The sequence below is a fragment of the Oryzias melastigma genome, linkage group LG7 (genome assembly GCF_002922805.2).
Source record: "Oryzias melastigma strain HK-1 linkage group LG7, ASM292280v2, whole genome shotgun sequence".
NCBI lineage: Eukaryota > Metazoa > Chordata > Actinopteri > Beloniformes > Adrianichthyidae > Oryzias > Oryzias melastigma.
Window position 1 is genome coordinate 1,828,963 of NC_050518.1, and position 15,544 is coordinate 1,844,506.

Here is a 15,544-nt window from a genome sequence, read left to right on the forward strand (position 1 = left end):
GAACTGTTCTCTGCTTCCCGTCTCTAGTATGAACGGAACAACTGGTCAAGTAAAATGTTTGTGGATTCAATTATTTTCCAGGTATGTTGTTTTACTGCAGATATTCAGGAATATCTAACTTTGATTTTATATATATATATTTAATGAGTTGTAAACATATTCTGCCAGGGATTGTAAATAAATTTGTGACTCATTCTTAGAAAGTTTGAGCTTTTCTATGAATTGCATCAAATATTTACATTTTTACAAGCAGTTTTAACCTGATGAAAAGGTGTTGCAGCAACACTTTTTTTTTTTTTTGTATTCCTGTCACTGTCAGAACCAAATGTTTTAGCAGTTATCAAGGATTTGATAGTCCAAAAATACAACTAGCTTCACCACAGTGACTTTATATTGTTCTGATTTTGTATTCCCATTTTTCTGGCTGATAATTTTATGTTCTACCTTCAGTTGACTTATTGATACCACAAAAACAACCAACTAATGGACAGTTTGCACATACACATTTATTATTTATTTATTTGCACTTATACAACATATTACAAAAACATGTACAGAAAAACATAAAAAAAAGTAGGTGCAGAAAGAGAATCTAAAATGTTCACGTATAGCTTCTCTATTAAACACAATTTTATACCTAAAAAGGCAGATTTGATTGATGTGAATGTTATAAATATCAAAAATATGAATTACTCGTAATCATAAATATACATGTTTGTACTTGTACATACAATACATGACATTTTATATCAATTTTGCTCTTATTAACTTTTCTCTTAAAAGCACATATGATTATGAAGTATTTGAGTTATTGTCCATGCGATTAAAATTCATTCTTGATAGGTTTTGAACACTAAATAACTGAGTTAGTCTGTTAAAAAGTTCAAGTTGATATTTTTCTAACAGACTGAGCTGAGCGTTTTTGTGCCTGAAGGTCAATGTTGGCAGCATTAACAGACCGGGTGGTGTTCCAAAGACCCAGAACTGCGGTGACGGGGCGCCCCCGTTATGTAACTGGAGCTCTGGATAGCTCTGTTTGCACTCGATGGCCCGAAAGACACGGCAGAAGTTCTGCTTTCAGGTTGTTGGACATTACCTTGAGGATTTTAGGTCATGTGACTTTAAAAAAGAAAAAACATAGATATGTCAATACACCTACATTAAAGTGTAAACTGAATATTTTTTTGGTGACATTTTATCTATGAAATATAAGTGGGAAATGATGTCTCCGATGGAAATGTACATTCTTTTTAAGATTTTTTTCCTTTTTTTCTACAGGTTACTCATTTTCCTTTAGTCATCAACGCCCCAGAGCCTGAACCCTCACCCCCCCAGCCTGCTCACTGCTCTCAGATAACAGAAAAGCTGCTTTGATCTGACTGACAGACGGGATCATCAGCCTGACATCGGGCTCGTCTTTTAGAAAAGATTCTCCTTCAACCTGCTGACGCTCCGGAGCGCACTCGCTCAGAAGGTCGGCCCTCAGAAGAACCGGACCGGCTAAAGAAACATGTGCTAGAAGTTGAGAATCTGTAGCAAACAGCTGGCTGGTTCTGACTCTGGAAGATGAGCAATGAGGACGAGTTTTATGACGCCGTCACAGGTGGGTACCCATCATGGTTCGTTCATTCTCTGTTTATCTGGTGCTTTGCTTGATTACTTGTTATGGTGTGTCGGCTTTCAGCATTTTAGCTTGTTTTTTATTCAAATCAAACATATTTCCTCTCTGAAAAACATTTAAATCATGAAACCACAAAGTATTGAAAAATACTTAATAGCTCAATTTGTTTATTTAAAGATGATGCATAAACGTAACAATTTAAGTCTGCAGTTTAAAAGATTAATTACTAAAAAATGTTTCTCTAGTTGTTGGGATGCGTCCTGAAAAATTTATGCTACCAAAAAGTTAAAAACTTTTTTGTTTTGTTTTTCCATTTCCACAGATTTTTGCTTCAGTTTACAGTTCCGATTAATGATGCGCCGTCTCTGTCTGTGTAATCATAAAGTTTTAGGTTTGCACACTTTGATTTTGAATGTTGAATTTTATGCTGCTTTTAGTAAAAGTTTTCTGTTCTGAATATTTAAAATACAGCAACAAAATAAAAGCAATTTGAGGCAATACATTTTATTATAAGTTACTTTATTTTTCTGTTCTCAAATATTTAAAAAGTTGTAATGGTTAAAAGAATAATAAAATAAACATGTTTAAAACATCAAGACATCTTTTGAAATAGTAAAACTTATTATAAGCAAAAAAAAACAAACAAACATGACAGTTGCTTTTTGAAGGAATATGATCCTCTGATAGTAATTCAATCTTTGTTGTTGAAGTTTGTGCTCCTGCTGGAATATAATCTGAGCTCCATGATTAATTTAATATTTATGGATGACCTAACTGGTGGATGTGATGAGTTATTTTGAGAACGCCTTGAAAATTGTAAAGTTTGTTTTACTCTTGAAAACACAAGACGATAAATCCATTTTACCCTGAAATCCTCATGTTTTTTTTATTTTTCTCAACCAAGAATTTAAATAAAGGTTAAAAAAAAGGCACTATGGGTAATTTATTTTATATAATAAAGCTTAAAAAATGGAATGAAATGTAATCTTTCTGCTGTTCCTTCAGCATTATTGTTCTAATTTTGGAGACATTTTGTGTGACTTTGTGGTTTTATTACTACTTACAGTCCCTCGATGACAATTTTGTTATTCAAAAAAGCAGATTTCAGTAGTTTTTAGGACTATTAAGTTTTTAACCAAAATTCCATGACCTAAATGTCTTACAAAGCCATTTTTCATGTTGATCTGAAGCCTCTGATTCCAAAATCTCCTCTGAGGGGGCGTGGCTTTTGGACCTGAGCTGAGCAGCTCCGCCCCTAATCCCCCCTGTATGATTATAATAGTTCTGTGTCTCACTAGTGTAAATCGTAACCGCTGCTACATAAAAATATCGAGCAATACATCCAATCCATTGGTTTCTCAGAGCAGATTCACAGAGATTTAAAAGCAGAAATACTCGGAAATGCAAAAATAAAATGATTTCTTATTACATGTGTTCTTTTATAAGAAAAACGCCACACATGTATGTTAAAAACAAAAAGAAACATGATTTTCATCGGAGGGGGATTTTAAACGGACACAAGCTCATTCATATGTACTGTAGCATTAGCCTCAGGTGGTGCAGTTTGTTATGACCTCTAATCTGCACCTTAACATTGACGGGTTCGTTATACTTTTATAAATGAAGTCTGTTTCCTTTGTGGTCTTTTTTTTTATCTAAAAAAGCCACTTTTTAGAATGTTGCTTTTTTTGTGACATATTGCTACTAGAAATGTTAAAATCTGATCTTTTTTGATGAATTTCATGTTATGATTCACGCTTTACTTGTTAAATTTGAGAATGATGTTAAGGTTCATACACAGTTTAATCTTAGAAGAAGAAGAAGAAGAAGTTAGATCTTAACTTTCAGATATATTACCATTCAGATATAGATGTATTTGGCTGTATAACATGTATTAATATGATTAATTTTGTTTGTAGAAACGTCTTCCCTCTGAGGATTTTCAATATAAAAGCACATGGCTTGTCTTGTGATTTAGAACTTCCTTATAGACATAAATACAGCTTGTTTTGTTTGTATTTTTCTAATATGCTATAATAGTTTACGTGCCGATCCCTCTAAGTTCTCCATAGTGGTTGAATATGTTGGCTGATTTCTGGTCAAAGATTTTCTAAAAAGAGATTTTTCATAAGTTGCTGCTCTTCTGCAACAGAGTTTGAGGTTTTTTTACGCAGAGGTTTGGGGAGTATTTCAGGTTTCATAGAATGACAGAATGTGAACGTTCGACCTTCTGTAAAACGCCCTCATGGCTTTAGGTTTTTGACCGAACTATAATCCCCGTTTCTGAGCGACTTCTGTTCCCATTAGTGGACAAATATTGACATAGTGAGCTGCATAACTAGTGTAATATCTAATGTTTGCCTATTTGGAGTCTTGTGTAATACCGTTTCTGAGTAAAGGGTAATTAATGTTAAAGGTTTATCATGAATATGGTTGTGATATCTTACTGCACAAATTCACAAAGTTGTAGTATAATTTTGATGTATTCATTTCTTGTCTCTTCAAATTTGAATGATCTTAGCTGAACTCACCTGAGTTCCACTCTGACCTGTGCGCCTCTAGGGGATCCACACCTAAACGCCTCACGTGTGGGTGTGTGTCTCCAGACTAAAGGTGAACTCAGGTCTATTTAAAGTCGATGTTTAAGCTGAACTCGTTTTCAGCTCCGCCCGTCACTGTTTTTGAGGATGTACAGTAGTGACTGAAGGGAGTGGCTAAGGTTTCATTCAGCCTCGTCATTCTGATGATGGTCACAGGGATTGTTGGAGACCACGGCAGCTGTGTTCAGACGAAGGGAGGGGAAGACCCAGGACAGACCAATATAAATCACTGTTTTATGTGCCACAAATATTAAAGACCCCATGCAAAAAGTGGCTTTTTATAATAAATATACACCACAAATGAAATGTGTTTCATTTAAAGAAGTGTAATGAGAACCTGTCAACGTTAAATGCATCCCAAGATTCCCTAAGAGGTAATGGTCATGTGACGTCTTTCTGCTCCAAAGGTTGTCAGTTTATTTAGGGCTGCCACAATTAGTCGACTAATCAACTATTAAAATAGTCGACGGCTAATTTAATAGTTGATTAGTCGTTACTTTATATTATATGGAGTCGGAGTGTAGTATAGATGAACGTTATAATGGCATTCTGCTAACTTTTTGGACTACTTTGGCATTTATTAATGTTTTTTTTAGGTAATAGCTAATATTTCAGCTACATGCTAGCTATTTTGGCTAATTTAGTTTTTTTCAGTTTTTAGGCGTATTTGGAGTTTAGCTAACATTTTAGTTACATGCTAGCAGTTTTGGCTAATTTAGGCTTTCTCAGTTTTAAGGCTTTCTCAGTTTTTAGGCTAATTTGGCATTTAGATAATATTTTAGCTGGCTATCAGCTTCAGCAATGTCAGCTATTAGCTTCAGCAATTTCAACTAACAATTTCAACATCTTCCACTATCAGCGCTAGCATCTTCAGTGGCTAAATTCAGCTTACAGCACTCACACTAGCATTATTACAGGTAATGCTATATATGCAGTTTTTAGTTAGTTTAAAGCTAATGATGGTTAAGATGTGTGCTTTACATCCAGTTTTCACATGACCAGATTAGTCGACTAATCGGAAAAGATAATCTGTGATGTCGACTATTAAAATAATCGTTTGTGGCAGCACTACTGTTTATGTCGCCGCCTGCGTCACTCCACTTCGATTGACAGCAGTATCACTACTGTGCAGTTTCCCCTCGCTAATATCATGGTGTACCTTTGCAGTCTCGCTGTTTGGTGGATTTTATTCAGTGCGACTTTGCTGTTGATCTTGTTCATCAATCTCCTCTATGCCGTTTTTCACGCAGATTCGTGCAGCAAGGCAGCGTTACATAAGTCTTCATCGAGATTAGATTGTTTTCATCCTCATGGTAGACTTATTCTTTCTACGAAAGTTTGAACAGTGAGAGTTAAAAAATTAGACAAAAGTGTGAAAATATTCATGTCTGTCAGAGAAAAGTGTAGAAAATGTGTAATGAGGAGTCCTCTCTGTCCCCCCATGGGAAACATGTCCTGGTAGCCAATGAGCTCAAAGCTCCGCCCCATGTTAAATTAGGATCAACTCAGCAGCCAAAATTCGAATATCTGAATTTTATTTTTTATTTACTAAAGTTTCAAATGTACTTTTTTTCATATTTTCAATATTTCTTTCAAGTTTTTAAAATTATTTTTTCAAATGTTCAATTTTTTTTTATTAAATAAAAGTTTTCAACTTGTATTTTTGAGTTTAAAGCTGCTTTCAACATTCTTTTTTCTTCAATTCTTCATTCACTTTAAGCTGATCCTGATTTGACCCCATAAAATTGACCCAAACAAAATTTCACTTTATGAACATGTTTGCGGTTAAGGAATTCAAGCAATCACTTTATTTATAGAGTATCTTTTATTAACAAATGTTTAATACAAGGTGTTTGACTTAAGACATATAATAAACATAGATTAGAGCAATAAGAAGTCATAAAAACAATAGATTTAAAAACAACAGCATTCAAAAGACAAACATAAGATGGTTGGAGATGCTGTGAAAAATGGTTTGAGAAGGCGCTGTATATGATAAAAGATAGAAAGTTTAATAAATGTACAAATGATAAACCATAAAAGCCTCAAAATACATAAAAAAAAACAAATAAGCTAAATAAATGAATTATGTAAAATGTATAAAGACGAGTCTAATTTGCTATTAAATATCTCCTCAGATGCAGAAACTCTCATATCCTCGGGTATGTTACACCACGGTCGCTGTGAGTCCGATTTCTCATAGTGGGTTCAGCTTAGAGAGCAGAACCAGAGGATCTGAGAGTTCTGGAGGAACCGAGGAGATCCGATTGTAAATGGGAAGGTCCCGATCCATGAAGACATTTAAATACTAGAGTCTTAAAATCAATCTTGAAGCTGACAGGCAGTAAGTTTAAGCTGAAAACAGAATTTTGATAGAGACAGAAGGATGATCCACTGCTGTTTTTGGTTAGAAATTACAGTGTAATCTGTTCCAGATGATCGCAAAAATTTGCAAGTCAAATTGGGGTTTGAAGTCCCTCATGCAAAGCAGAATGCGAACGCCCTCTGGAACGCTCAAATGTGGCAAACTTTGCGCTCAAGAGGATTCACCAAATGTTGATTTGTTTCTGGACTGAAGTGAAGTGTGTTTGTCTCGTGTGTCTGCAGGCCTGGATTCAGATGAGTCGTACGAGGGGGTGTCGGAGGCCAGTTTCAAAGATGCTCAGCCGTTCGAATGCAGCAGTCACAGAAACAATGGATCCGTGCCACACAAGAACGGCATCAAGAAACACAGGTACGACGACATTCCTGCTGCGCTTGTCGGCTTTGTTTTCACGGAATAAAACAAAACCAAAGTTTACTGCTGAAACAAAGGGACTCGTGGCTTTGTCACCCCAGTCAGTTCGATGATACTTTTTGACACAGACAAGAGGCATGAGGAGAATTTGTTCCTCATTGTCTGCTTGCCTTTTCACTTTTGTTCTGTCACTGTCACTGTCTACTTTTAGTTTTTATTTGTTCTTCTTCAAAATGAAATGAGGAAAATGTGTTGTATCTAAATGAGTAAACTCAATCATAGAAGCTTTTTCCCACTCAATACGATTCTTTTTTTACTGAAATGTACATCTTAAAAATAAAAGATGTGGACTTGTTTGTAATATTTGTTTTCTTTTCAGAAAATGTACAGTTTTTTTTCAGAACACAATGGCAATTAAAATATTGAAGTTATTTTCTTTTTCTTCCCAGAACCGCCTTACCTGCACCCATGTTTTCCAGAAACACTGTTAGTGTCTGGAGTATCTTAAAGAAATGTATTGGACTGGTAAGGTTATTGTGAATTTGAGAAATAGTTTTTAATTACACTCTGTACATGACTTTTAGATTGGCATATGTAAGAAATCCTAGTCTGAATTCAATATTTGAAGTGCATTCTGAAAAATATTTTAACGTACTTTGTTTCCATTCATTTTCACTTTCATGTTTTTACTTTTATTGCTTTTAAAATGTCATTCCAGTGTTTCTGCAGGGTCTTAAAAAAGTCTTAAATCACTGAATTTGTAAATGGCACCCTAAAAAAGCTTAAAGAAAGGCTTTAATTTTGATATCTGAGTCAGTCTGAAACTTCACTGTTTCACATTTCTTGTTGAAAATTAAATTTTTTAAAACTATGATTATTTTTGATCAAATCATGGAAGTAAACAGCAGCAGAACCAGTCATTATGCACAAATATCCTGAATGCCAACTGCTGGTTTATCAAAAAAAAAAAGTGTACTAATTTTAAACGCACTAGTCACTCCACTAACATGAATAAATGATAATTCACAAAAATATAAAATCAAAACTTGTTAGTTTTTCTTCTGCCCATTTTACTTAACTATTAAACTTATTTTCTCTCTCTCAAAACAAGAAACAAAAAGAAAAAATACAACAGAGACTGAAAACCAACATGTGGATTCCTTCATTTAAATGCATAGTGTAACTTTAACAATGTAGACAAAATGATTTTTGGAATATTACATTTTTAACATTTGTTATAGACTGTCTGATGTGTGTTTTAAGATCACTCCATAATCTGATACTCTGTACTGAAACAAAAATGTCTTTAATTTGAGCTTTAAATTGGGGTTATTTGACAATGGAATGTCCTTTTAAAATTAAGATGAGTCTTCTTTCAAATGTATTTCGTATATTATAAGGTAAACATTTAGAATTGCTATTTATACATTAATTTAAAAATACAATATTTTACTAATTTTTATGTATTCAATTAAAAAAAATGATGGAGTTGAAGGATCTCTAGTTACTTCCTGTGATTATTATTATCAATTAAAAAAAAAAAGAAAATTGGATTAAAAGTGTTTAATTAAAGTTTATCCTTATTTCGTACATTCAATATTTAAGGAGTTGTATAACAAATATGATGTATTTGTATTAAATGACCATTTAACTTCACACACCATAATTCTATATCTTAAGTTGGGTGTTGTCTACAAACAGCACTCTATATATTTTGTCAGAACTGGAAAAGTGATAAAATGTGTTTTTTCTTCAGGAACTGTCCAAGATCACCATGCCTATTGCCTTCAATGAGCCTCTGAGTTTTCTGCAGAGAATGACGGAGTACATGGAACACACTTACCTCATCAACAAAGCCTGTTCGCTGTCCGACTCCATCGAGCGCATGCAGGTCAGAGACGCCGGGAATATGTCCCTGACCACAACGACTGACTTCATTTCAGTACAGAGGCCATAATTCATTAAAGAAAAAGTTTTTTAATCATCTAATGGTCAATAATGGATAAAAACATTAACCCAACAATAAAAAACAAGCTTAATTAAGAGTTTACACTTTTTAGTTTATAAATTAGTTGACTCTTTTTTTTTTTTCTTTTTTTTTTCTGGAGGGGGTGTTAAATAAATTAAAATTTTAATTAATTTTTAATTAATCGAGGTAGAAAATAGCTCTATTTCCTGCATTGTTTTTAGTTTGTAATCTAATTTATCATCAGATTACAACATCCCAGTTCTCCTGAGAATAAAGGAATCTGCAGATGAACTCTGGTGTGGTTCACTTCAGTTTGAATGCAGACTGACTTTCCACAGACCTAAGAGTGTTTTTTTATTATTTTTTTTAACATGACCCAACTTGCTGAATACTAAAATCCTTTGTCTTTGTGTGTTAGGCAGTAGCTGCTTTTGCCGTGTCAGCAGTTGCATCTCAGTGGGACAGAACTGGAAAACCCTTCAACCCTCTGCTGGGAGAAACCTATGAACTTGTCCGGTACACAAAGATCCACACACCGCCTCTCCTGAGGCTCTTTTTCCTGTCTTGACACTCCCGTTATGTGGTCTCACTTTCCACAGGGAGGAGCAGGGTTTCCGGCTAATATCGGAGCAGGTGTCCCACCATCCTCCCGTCAGTGCCTTCCACGCTGAGGGTCTGGCCGGGGACTTTGTCTTCCACGGCTCCATCTATCCCAAACTCAAGTTTTGGGGGAAGAGTGTTGAGGCGGAACCTAAAGGGACTATTACACTAGAGATCATAAAGTAAGGCAACAAAAAGCTTCATTGACACAACTTACATTTGCTTTTCCCGCTATGTTATTGAAACTGTAATTGTTCCTTTAGACATAAAGAAGCTTACACATGGAGCAACCCTTACTGCTGTGTGCACAACATCATCCTGGGGAAGCTGTGGATAGAGCAGTATGGTACGGTGGAAATAGTCAACCACAGGTGATTGAATTTTTCTGAACCACTGGTAAATACGAATCATGAAGGTTCTTGACAGTTATAGCAGATCTTTAGCCCAGGAGTCAACAATCCCTTCACACATGCTGGCATAACTCGCCCGGCGCTACCTCTCAGTAAAAGCGTGCGCTGTCTGTCATCCATCGCTCCCACAAACAAATACATGTTCTCTACTTTGCTTGTCCTCCGGTGGCACCGGGAACCTTCCTTTCCTGAAGGGGACCTCATGGACCGTGATCAAACACTATTTAGCAGGGCTGAATTCACTCTCACAGTCTCTGAGTCTCACTCAGTCACGCGCAGTCTCTCGCAGACACGCGTAGTCATGCCCAGTCACGCACAGTCAAGCGGTGTCGCGCAAGTCGAACGCTGTCACACACTCACATGTGCAGTCTTTCTCAGTCTCACACAGTCTCTCGGACTCTCACTCAAACTCACACTGTCTCACGCAATCACGCGCAGTCTTGAGCTGTCTCTCAAGCTCTCTCAAGGTCTCGCGGAGTCTCGCGGAGTCTCGCGGAGTCTCGCGGAGTCTCGCGGAGTCTCGCGGAGTCTCGCGGAGTCTCGCGGAGTCTCTCGGAGTCTTTCGGAGTCTCGCGGAGTCTCTCGGAGTCTCGCGGGTCTCTCGGAGTCTCGCGGGTCTCTCGGAGTCTCGTGTGGTCTCTCTGGGTCTTGCGGAGTCTCGCGGGTCTCTCGGAGTCTCGCGGGTCTCTCGGAGTCTCGCGGGTCTCTCGGAGTCTCGCGGGTCTCTCGGAGTCTCGCGGGTCTCTCGGAGTCTCTCTGGGTTTCTCTCGGAGTCTCGCGCGGTCTCTCACGGTCTCGCGCGGTCTCGCGCGCTCTCTCGGACTCTCTCGGACTCTCTCTGGGTTCCTCTTGGAGTGTTGCGCTGTCACGTGCAGTCGCGTGCTGTCTCGCGCCGTCTCTCTCGGAGTCTCGCGCGGTCTTGCGCGGTCTTGCGCGGTCTCTCGCGCTCTCTCAGGGTCTCTCGGGGTCTCTCTGGGTTCCTCTTGGAGTGTCGCGTGCTGTCTCGCGCCGTCTCTCTCGGAGTCTCGCGCGGTCTTGCGCAGTCTCTCGGGGTCTCTCTGGGTTCCTCTTGGAGTGTTGCGCGGTCACGTGCAGTTGCGTGCTGTCTCGCGCCGTCTCTCTCTGAGTCTCGCACGGTCTCTCGCAGTCTCTCGGAGTCACGGGCAGGAGCAGAGAAGTGCGGGGTCTGAATTGTCTGTGAGGAATGTTTCATACATGCGTTGAAATGTCTTATTTCTGCGTGGAGTTTTAAATAATAAATAACGGCATATCTGGACCCACCTGTGTCCCTCAAAATGCTCACAGCGTGATCATCCTGCGCTGCTGTGTCAGCGAGAAGTGGTCCAACAGTCAATCGAGCGGAGACTTCCACAACATGAACATTTTACAGATTTTGGAACTTGGTACACATGAAAGGCGCTCCAGATTATTGGACACACAGACGATTTTTGAAAAGAGTTAAGGTTTTTAAGTGGACCTTATAAAACACGGTACAGTCTCCACAACTGATACTTACAAGCTTTTCAGCATTCCTGTCACGCCCCTGACTTAATATTTCTCATTGTTTCATGTAGGAATTGAGACTACTGCTTGCTTAGTGTGGGGCTTGAAAAGAACATCACCACCCCTATTAGCCATTATTTACCTGGTGAAGCCACGTCACGTGTGCGCCGCATTTACATGGTTGAACAGATTTATTGTAAAGCGGTTTCTCATTGTTACTGATTGTAACAAACATCCAGGACGAGAACATAGCTTTTATGTAAGGGCTGAATGGAGTGACGTCGGTATTCTTAAAGGATATATTTTATATATTTGCTCCTCTGAAAAAAAGATCAATGTCTATTGAATGTCAAATACTAATCAATACAACTGTTTGTTGTTCCTCTATAGAACTGGAGACAAGTGTGTGTTGAATTTCAAACCATGTGGGATGTTCGGCAAAGAGCTGCACAAAGTGGAAGGATACATACAAGACAAGAAGTTGGTTTGCACTCATTAAAAAGTTCTCCTCCTCTTTCCCTAAACCTTTTCTCCCTAACTCGACATTTAGCCCTTCAAACGGAAAGTTAGGGAAAAGTACCGTCTTTAAATTTGGACGTTACTAACCCTTGATGATGTCATCAATAGTTGCCAATCATCTTCGTTGGCGTGTAGCTACCAGCTGTGGGAAAACACTACGACGTCAGTTTTATAACTTTTATCAGTCATGCTAAAACAAAAAGGGATTCCTTACATTTAATTGTAAACATCTGTGCTTTAGGGTGGTCCCCATCCCCCGGGCCGTGGATCGGTACCGGGCCACAGACAGAAAAAAAAAAATAAATATACTGACATAGATTATTTCTGTTTAGTTTATTTTGAAAGACTTCCAGATTCTGTTCACAACATCCGCCTAGGTCATGTGACTTAAAGCGGCTAGCTGCATGGCTACCTGGACTGCTAAGCTAGTAGCTCAAAGCTAAATACAAAAACTAAACAATAAAACGTATGTGGAAAGTTTCTTTGGGGAGAAAAGAATCAGTGAGGAAATTGAAGAAGAGCCTTCGACTCCAAAGGAAAATGAAGCTGCTGTTTACAGACAAAATCAGGAGTTTTCCTTGATGCACAGAATTATTGAGACTGTTGTTCTTATGTGGCAGAAACCGCTCTGGCTAATGCGTGGTGACGGACTCGACTGTTTCACACACACAGATAATAAAGTCGTAGACGAGGTGAATTCAGGTTTATATTATATTTAGAAAATACCAGTTTCTATGGGCTGCATCAATGTTATATTTATTCATCACATCTTAAAATTCAGACTTAGCTAAAGCTATAACTGGTTGTTAGCCTCCACTTTGACGTTAAAGAGAAAATCTTTATCATATAGTTCAAACATTTCGTGGAGAACGAAGATTCAATCAAATAAAGTTGTTTATTTGTGGAAACTTAAAAAAGGGACATTTGAGAATTTTTCTACAGCAAGACTGAATTAGGTTCGAAACTTTAGCACAGAAAATGTTCCTTTGTGTTTGAAAAAAAAAAAAAAACAACGAATGAGGATTTATATAAAGACAAAATATGATCAATCAAAGATAATTGGAGTCTGGATTGAAAGTTAAAATGGCAATCTTTGGGAAAAATTGTGTAATGTTTCCTTTATAGTTTTTTTTCTATTTTTTTTGTTGATTTCTACAAATCAACAACTTTGTTTAATTGAATCTTTATCATCTGCATAAAAATGTTTTTTTTTTAAACTAAACTTCTTGTAGTAGCATTTTATTTTGAAAATAGATTTTCATAAACCAGAAGCTTCAAAATACCAATTTCAGCCCCGTTCAGACTGCCCCATGAAAATCTAGTCCAATTTAAACTGGTCCATGGCCTGAAAACAGGTTAAGGACCACTGTTTTAGATCACACGCGGCACAGCGCGATGCGGATCACCTTCACAGCAGAGGGATCCACAGCCCTAAGTCCCCATGTTTTACCCTTAAAAGAGCAATTTGGGACAATTAAAGCAAGGGGGAAGGGGAAGAATTCAGATTCGGCCTTGTTTTTCTAAAAGATGTGAAATTTGCTGCTCTTCTTTTCCTCCTTGCCTCCTGTTTTTGTATCCTGCTTCTCTTATTTTTTATTTTTTTGTCTAATTTCGTCCTCTATCCCATCCTTTTCCTCCCCCCTAACTTCCTCTTCCTGTTCTTCTTGCTCATCCGCTCTCTGTCCAGTAAAAAGAAGCACTGTGTCATCTACGGGAAGTGGACCGAGTGCATGTGGAGTGTGGACCCTCAGGCCTACGAGACTCACAAGAAATCGGACAAGAAAGGAGATCACAAGAAGCACAGAAATGTGAGGGTAATTGTCTTTCTGGCTGTTTTTTAAGTCACTGATCAAAGTGATTGTTTTAAAATTCCTCACTAATGGTCCTCCTTTGTTCAGGTTTTTGTGTGATTTTCAGTGGAAAATGGTAAACTAAAGCATTATAGCTTCCCTTATGGGTGGACACGGCTGACTGCCGACCTGTATGGTGCAAGCAGGTAGCTGTGCAATATATTAAGACTGAGACTGCTCAGTTTTTTTTTCCTATGGGCATGCTGCGGGTGACAGGTCGGGGCAACACCTTTTTTTATTTTTTAATTCCCTCCAAATCACGTGCCCTGTGAAAGCAGTGTGTGGCACCGTATACATCCTGGCTGTTAGAAATGAGGAAATTAGACAACCGGAGTGAGGTTTGCGTAGGCATCCTACACGTTCGGCATGTGTGCTCGGTCAGTAAGGAGCCAGAATGTGTATCTTACTAAGACCTAGAGCAGGGGTCTCCAACCCTGTTCCTCAAGGGCTAACGCTCTGCTTGTTTTGCAGCTTCGGTAATTGCTGCTCACCTGGATCAGGTGTGTTCAGTCAATCAGAAACTGGGCTGACTCAGTCCAACTAATCAGCATCTACTGGAGCAGGGTTAGCTGCAAAACAATCAGGGCTGTAGCCCTTGAGGAACAGGGTAGGAGACCCCTGGACTAATGCGTGGCTCTATTACAGAGGTACCCAAACTATTTTAATTAAAGGGCCAGAGTCTAAATGGGATTTCACTCTGCGGGCCAAGTACAATGTTTTTTTGGCATCTCATGAAATAAAAAGAGAAAATAAAGAATATGGTTGAATTTATTTATTTTGATTCTGTATTCACTAATGTAACACACATTAGTAAGAATAAAAAGTCAATAACATTTGTCTTTGAAGCCTTTAACATCAAGGCCTCACTGGTCATTTTTAATTTAAAAACAAGAACAAGCTAAAATAAACTTTCTTCCAATGAAAACAGCAAACTGGGATCCTAATATCAGCCGAGGCAAGAGTTACAGCTCAGGTCCGACAGGCTCTGCTGCCGACCTCACGAAGCTCAGAACTCACGTAGGTTCACGCGATAACCCGCCATTTATTACCATTTAGGTGTTAGTAGTGCCAACTTAAAAAAAAATTAAATCCATTGAAATGGATTTGGAGCGCCGGAGAGGCCAGATGGCAGAGGTCGGACGTAATAGTATGCAGTGGAGGTTCCTCTCGCACTTTTAAAGTTATGTAAAGACGCCGGCGGTCGCATCGGAGCCGTAACCATTGGCCGTAACACTTGCCATGGGAGCCCAGGGTAATGAGAGACGTGGAGCTGCTCTTTGACTTTATCCGTTTACCGTTGTCGCTCCATCTTGGCTAGCTAAAAAAGGCAGTTAAAAGCATCGGAAGTGATCGTGAGGGCTCTCGGGAATTTCTATCACAAAAAAAGCCCAGTGCTGACTCACTTGTGGGTTGTTTCACCCAAAGCTGCAGGCAAAGAAAGTGTGTTTCACTTACACTATCCTTAAAAAATACTTCCCCGTACACTGACTTACCACACACGTTACAATGGTATGTTCCATTTTCATGACGTTCCTTAACCCTAGAGCACTGTTGCCGGGTGATTTTCACCCGAGCTGAAGTTTTTATGGTACATGATGTTCAATATGTTGCATTTATATCTGCCATGGGTAAAGTCTTACATGTCCAAAGAATGGGTGAACTAAGGGCCAAGTCTCCAGTTGCTTTTTTTAAAGGAATTTTTTGTTCTCAAATTCCTAATTTTTCACTAAATTTC

The 15,544-nt window shown here is 38.3% G+C and overlaps 1 protein-coding gene across 4 annotated transcripts in view; it reads left to right on the forward strand.

The window, feature by feature from the left end:
- The window catches only part of LOC112159312 (oxysterol-binding protein-related protein 2), a 30,390-nt gene that overhangs the window by 11,638 nt on the left and 3,208 nt on the right, over nt 1-15,544 (forward strand). Inside the window, exons 1-10 of one of the 4 annotated variants that reach the window (XM_024293322.2) lie at nt 17-81; nt 1,279-1,603; nt 6,829-6,955; nt 7,408-7,483; nt 8,715-8,849; nt 9,346-9,443; nt 9,527-9,709; nt 9,791-9,898; nt 11,831-11,920; nt 13,647-13,773. In XM_024293322.2, the coding sequence (XP_024149090.1) occupies nt 1,567-1,603; nt 6,829-6,955; nt 7,408-7,483; nt 8,715-8,849; nt 9,346-9,443; nt 9,527-9,709; nt 9,791-9,898; nt 11,831-11,920; nt 13,647-13,773 (981 nt within the window). In that variant the 5' untranslated portion in view covers nt 17-81; nt 1,279-1,566. Of the gene's footprint in view, nt 1-16; nt 82-1,060; nt 1,082-1,278; nt 1,604-6,828; nt 6,956-7,407; nt 7,484-8,714; nt 8,850-9,345; nt 9,444-9,526; nt 9,710-9,790; nt 9,899-11,830; nt 11,921-13,646; nt 13,774-15,544 lie in introns of those variants that run through there. The other 3 variants (XM_024293323.2, XM_024293321.2, XM_024293324.2) reach the window with 3 other exon arrangements.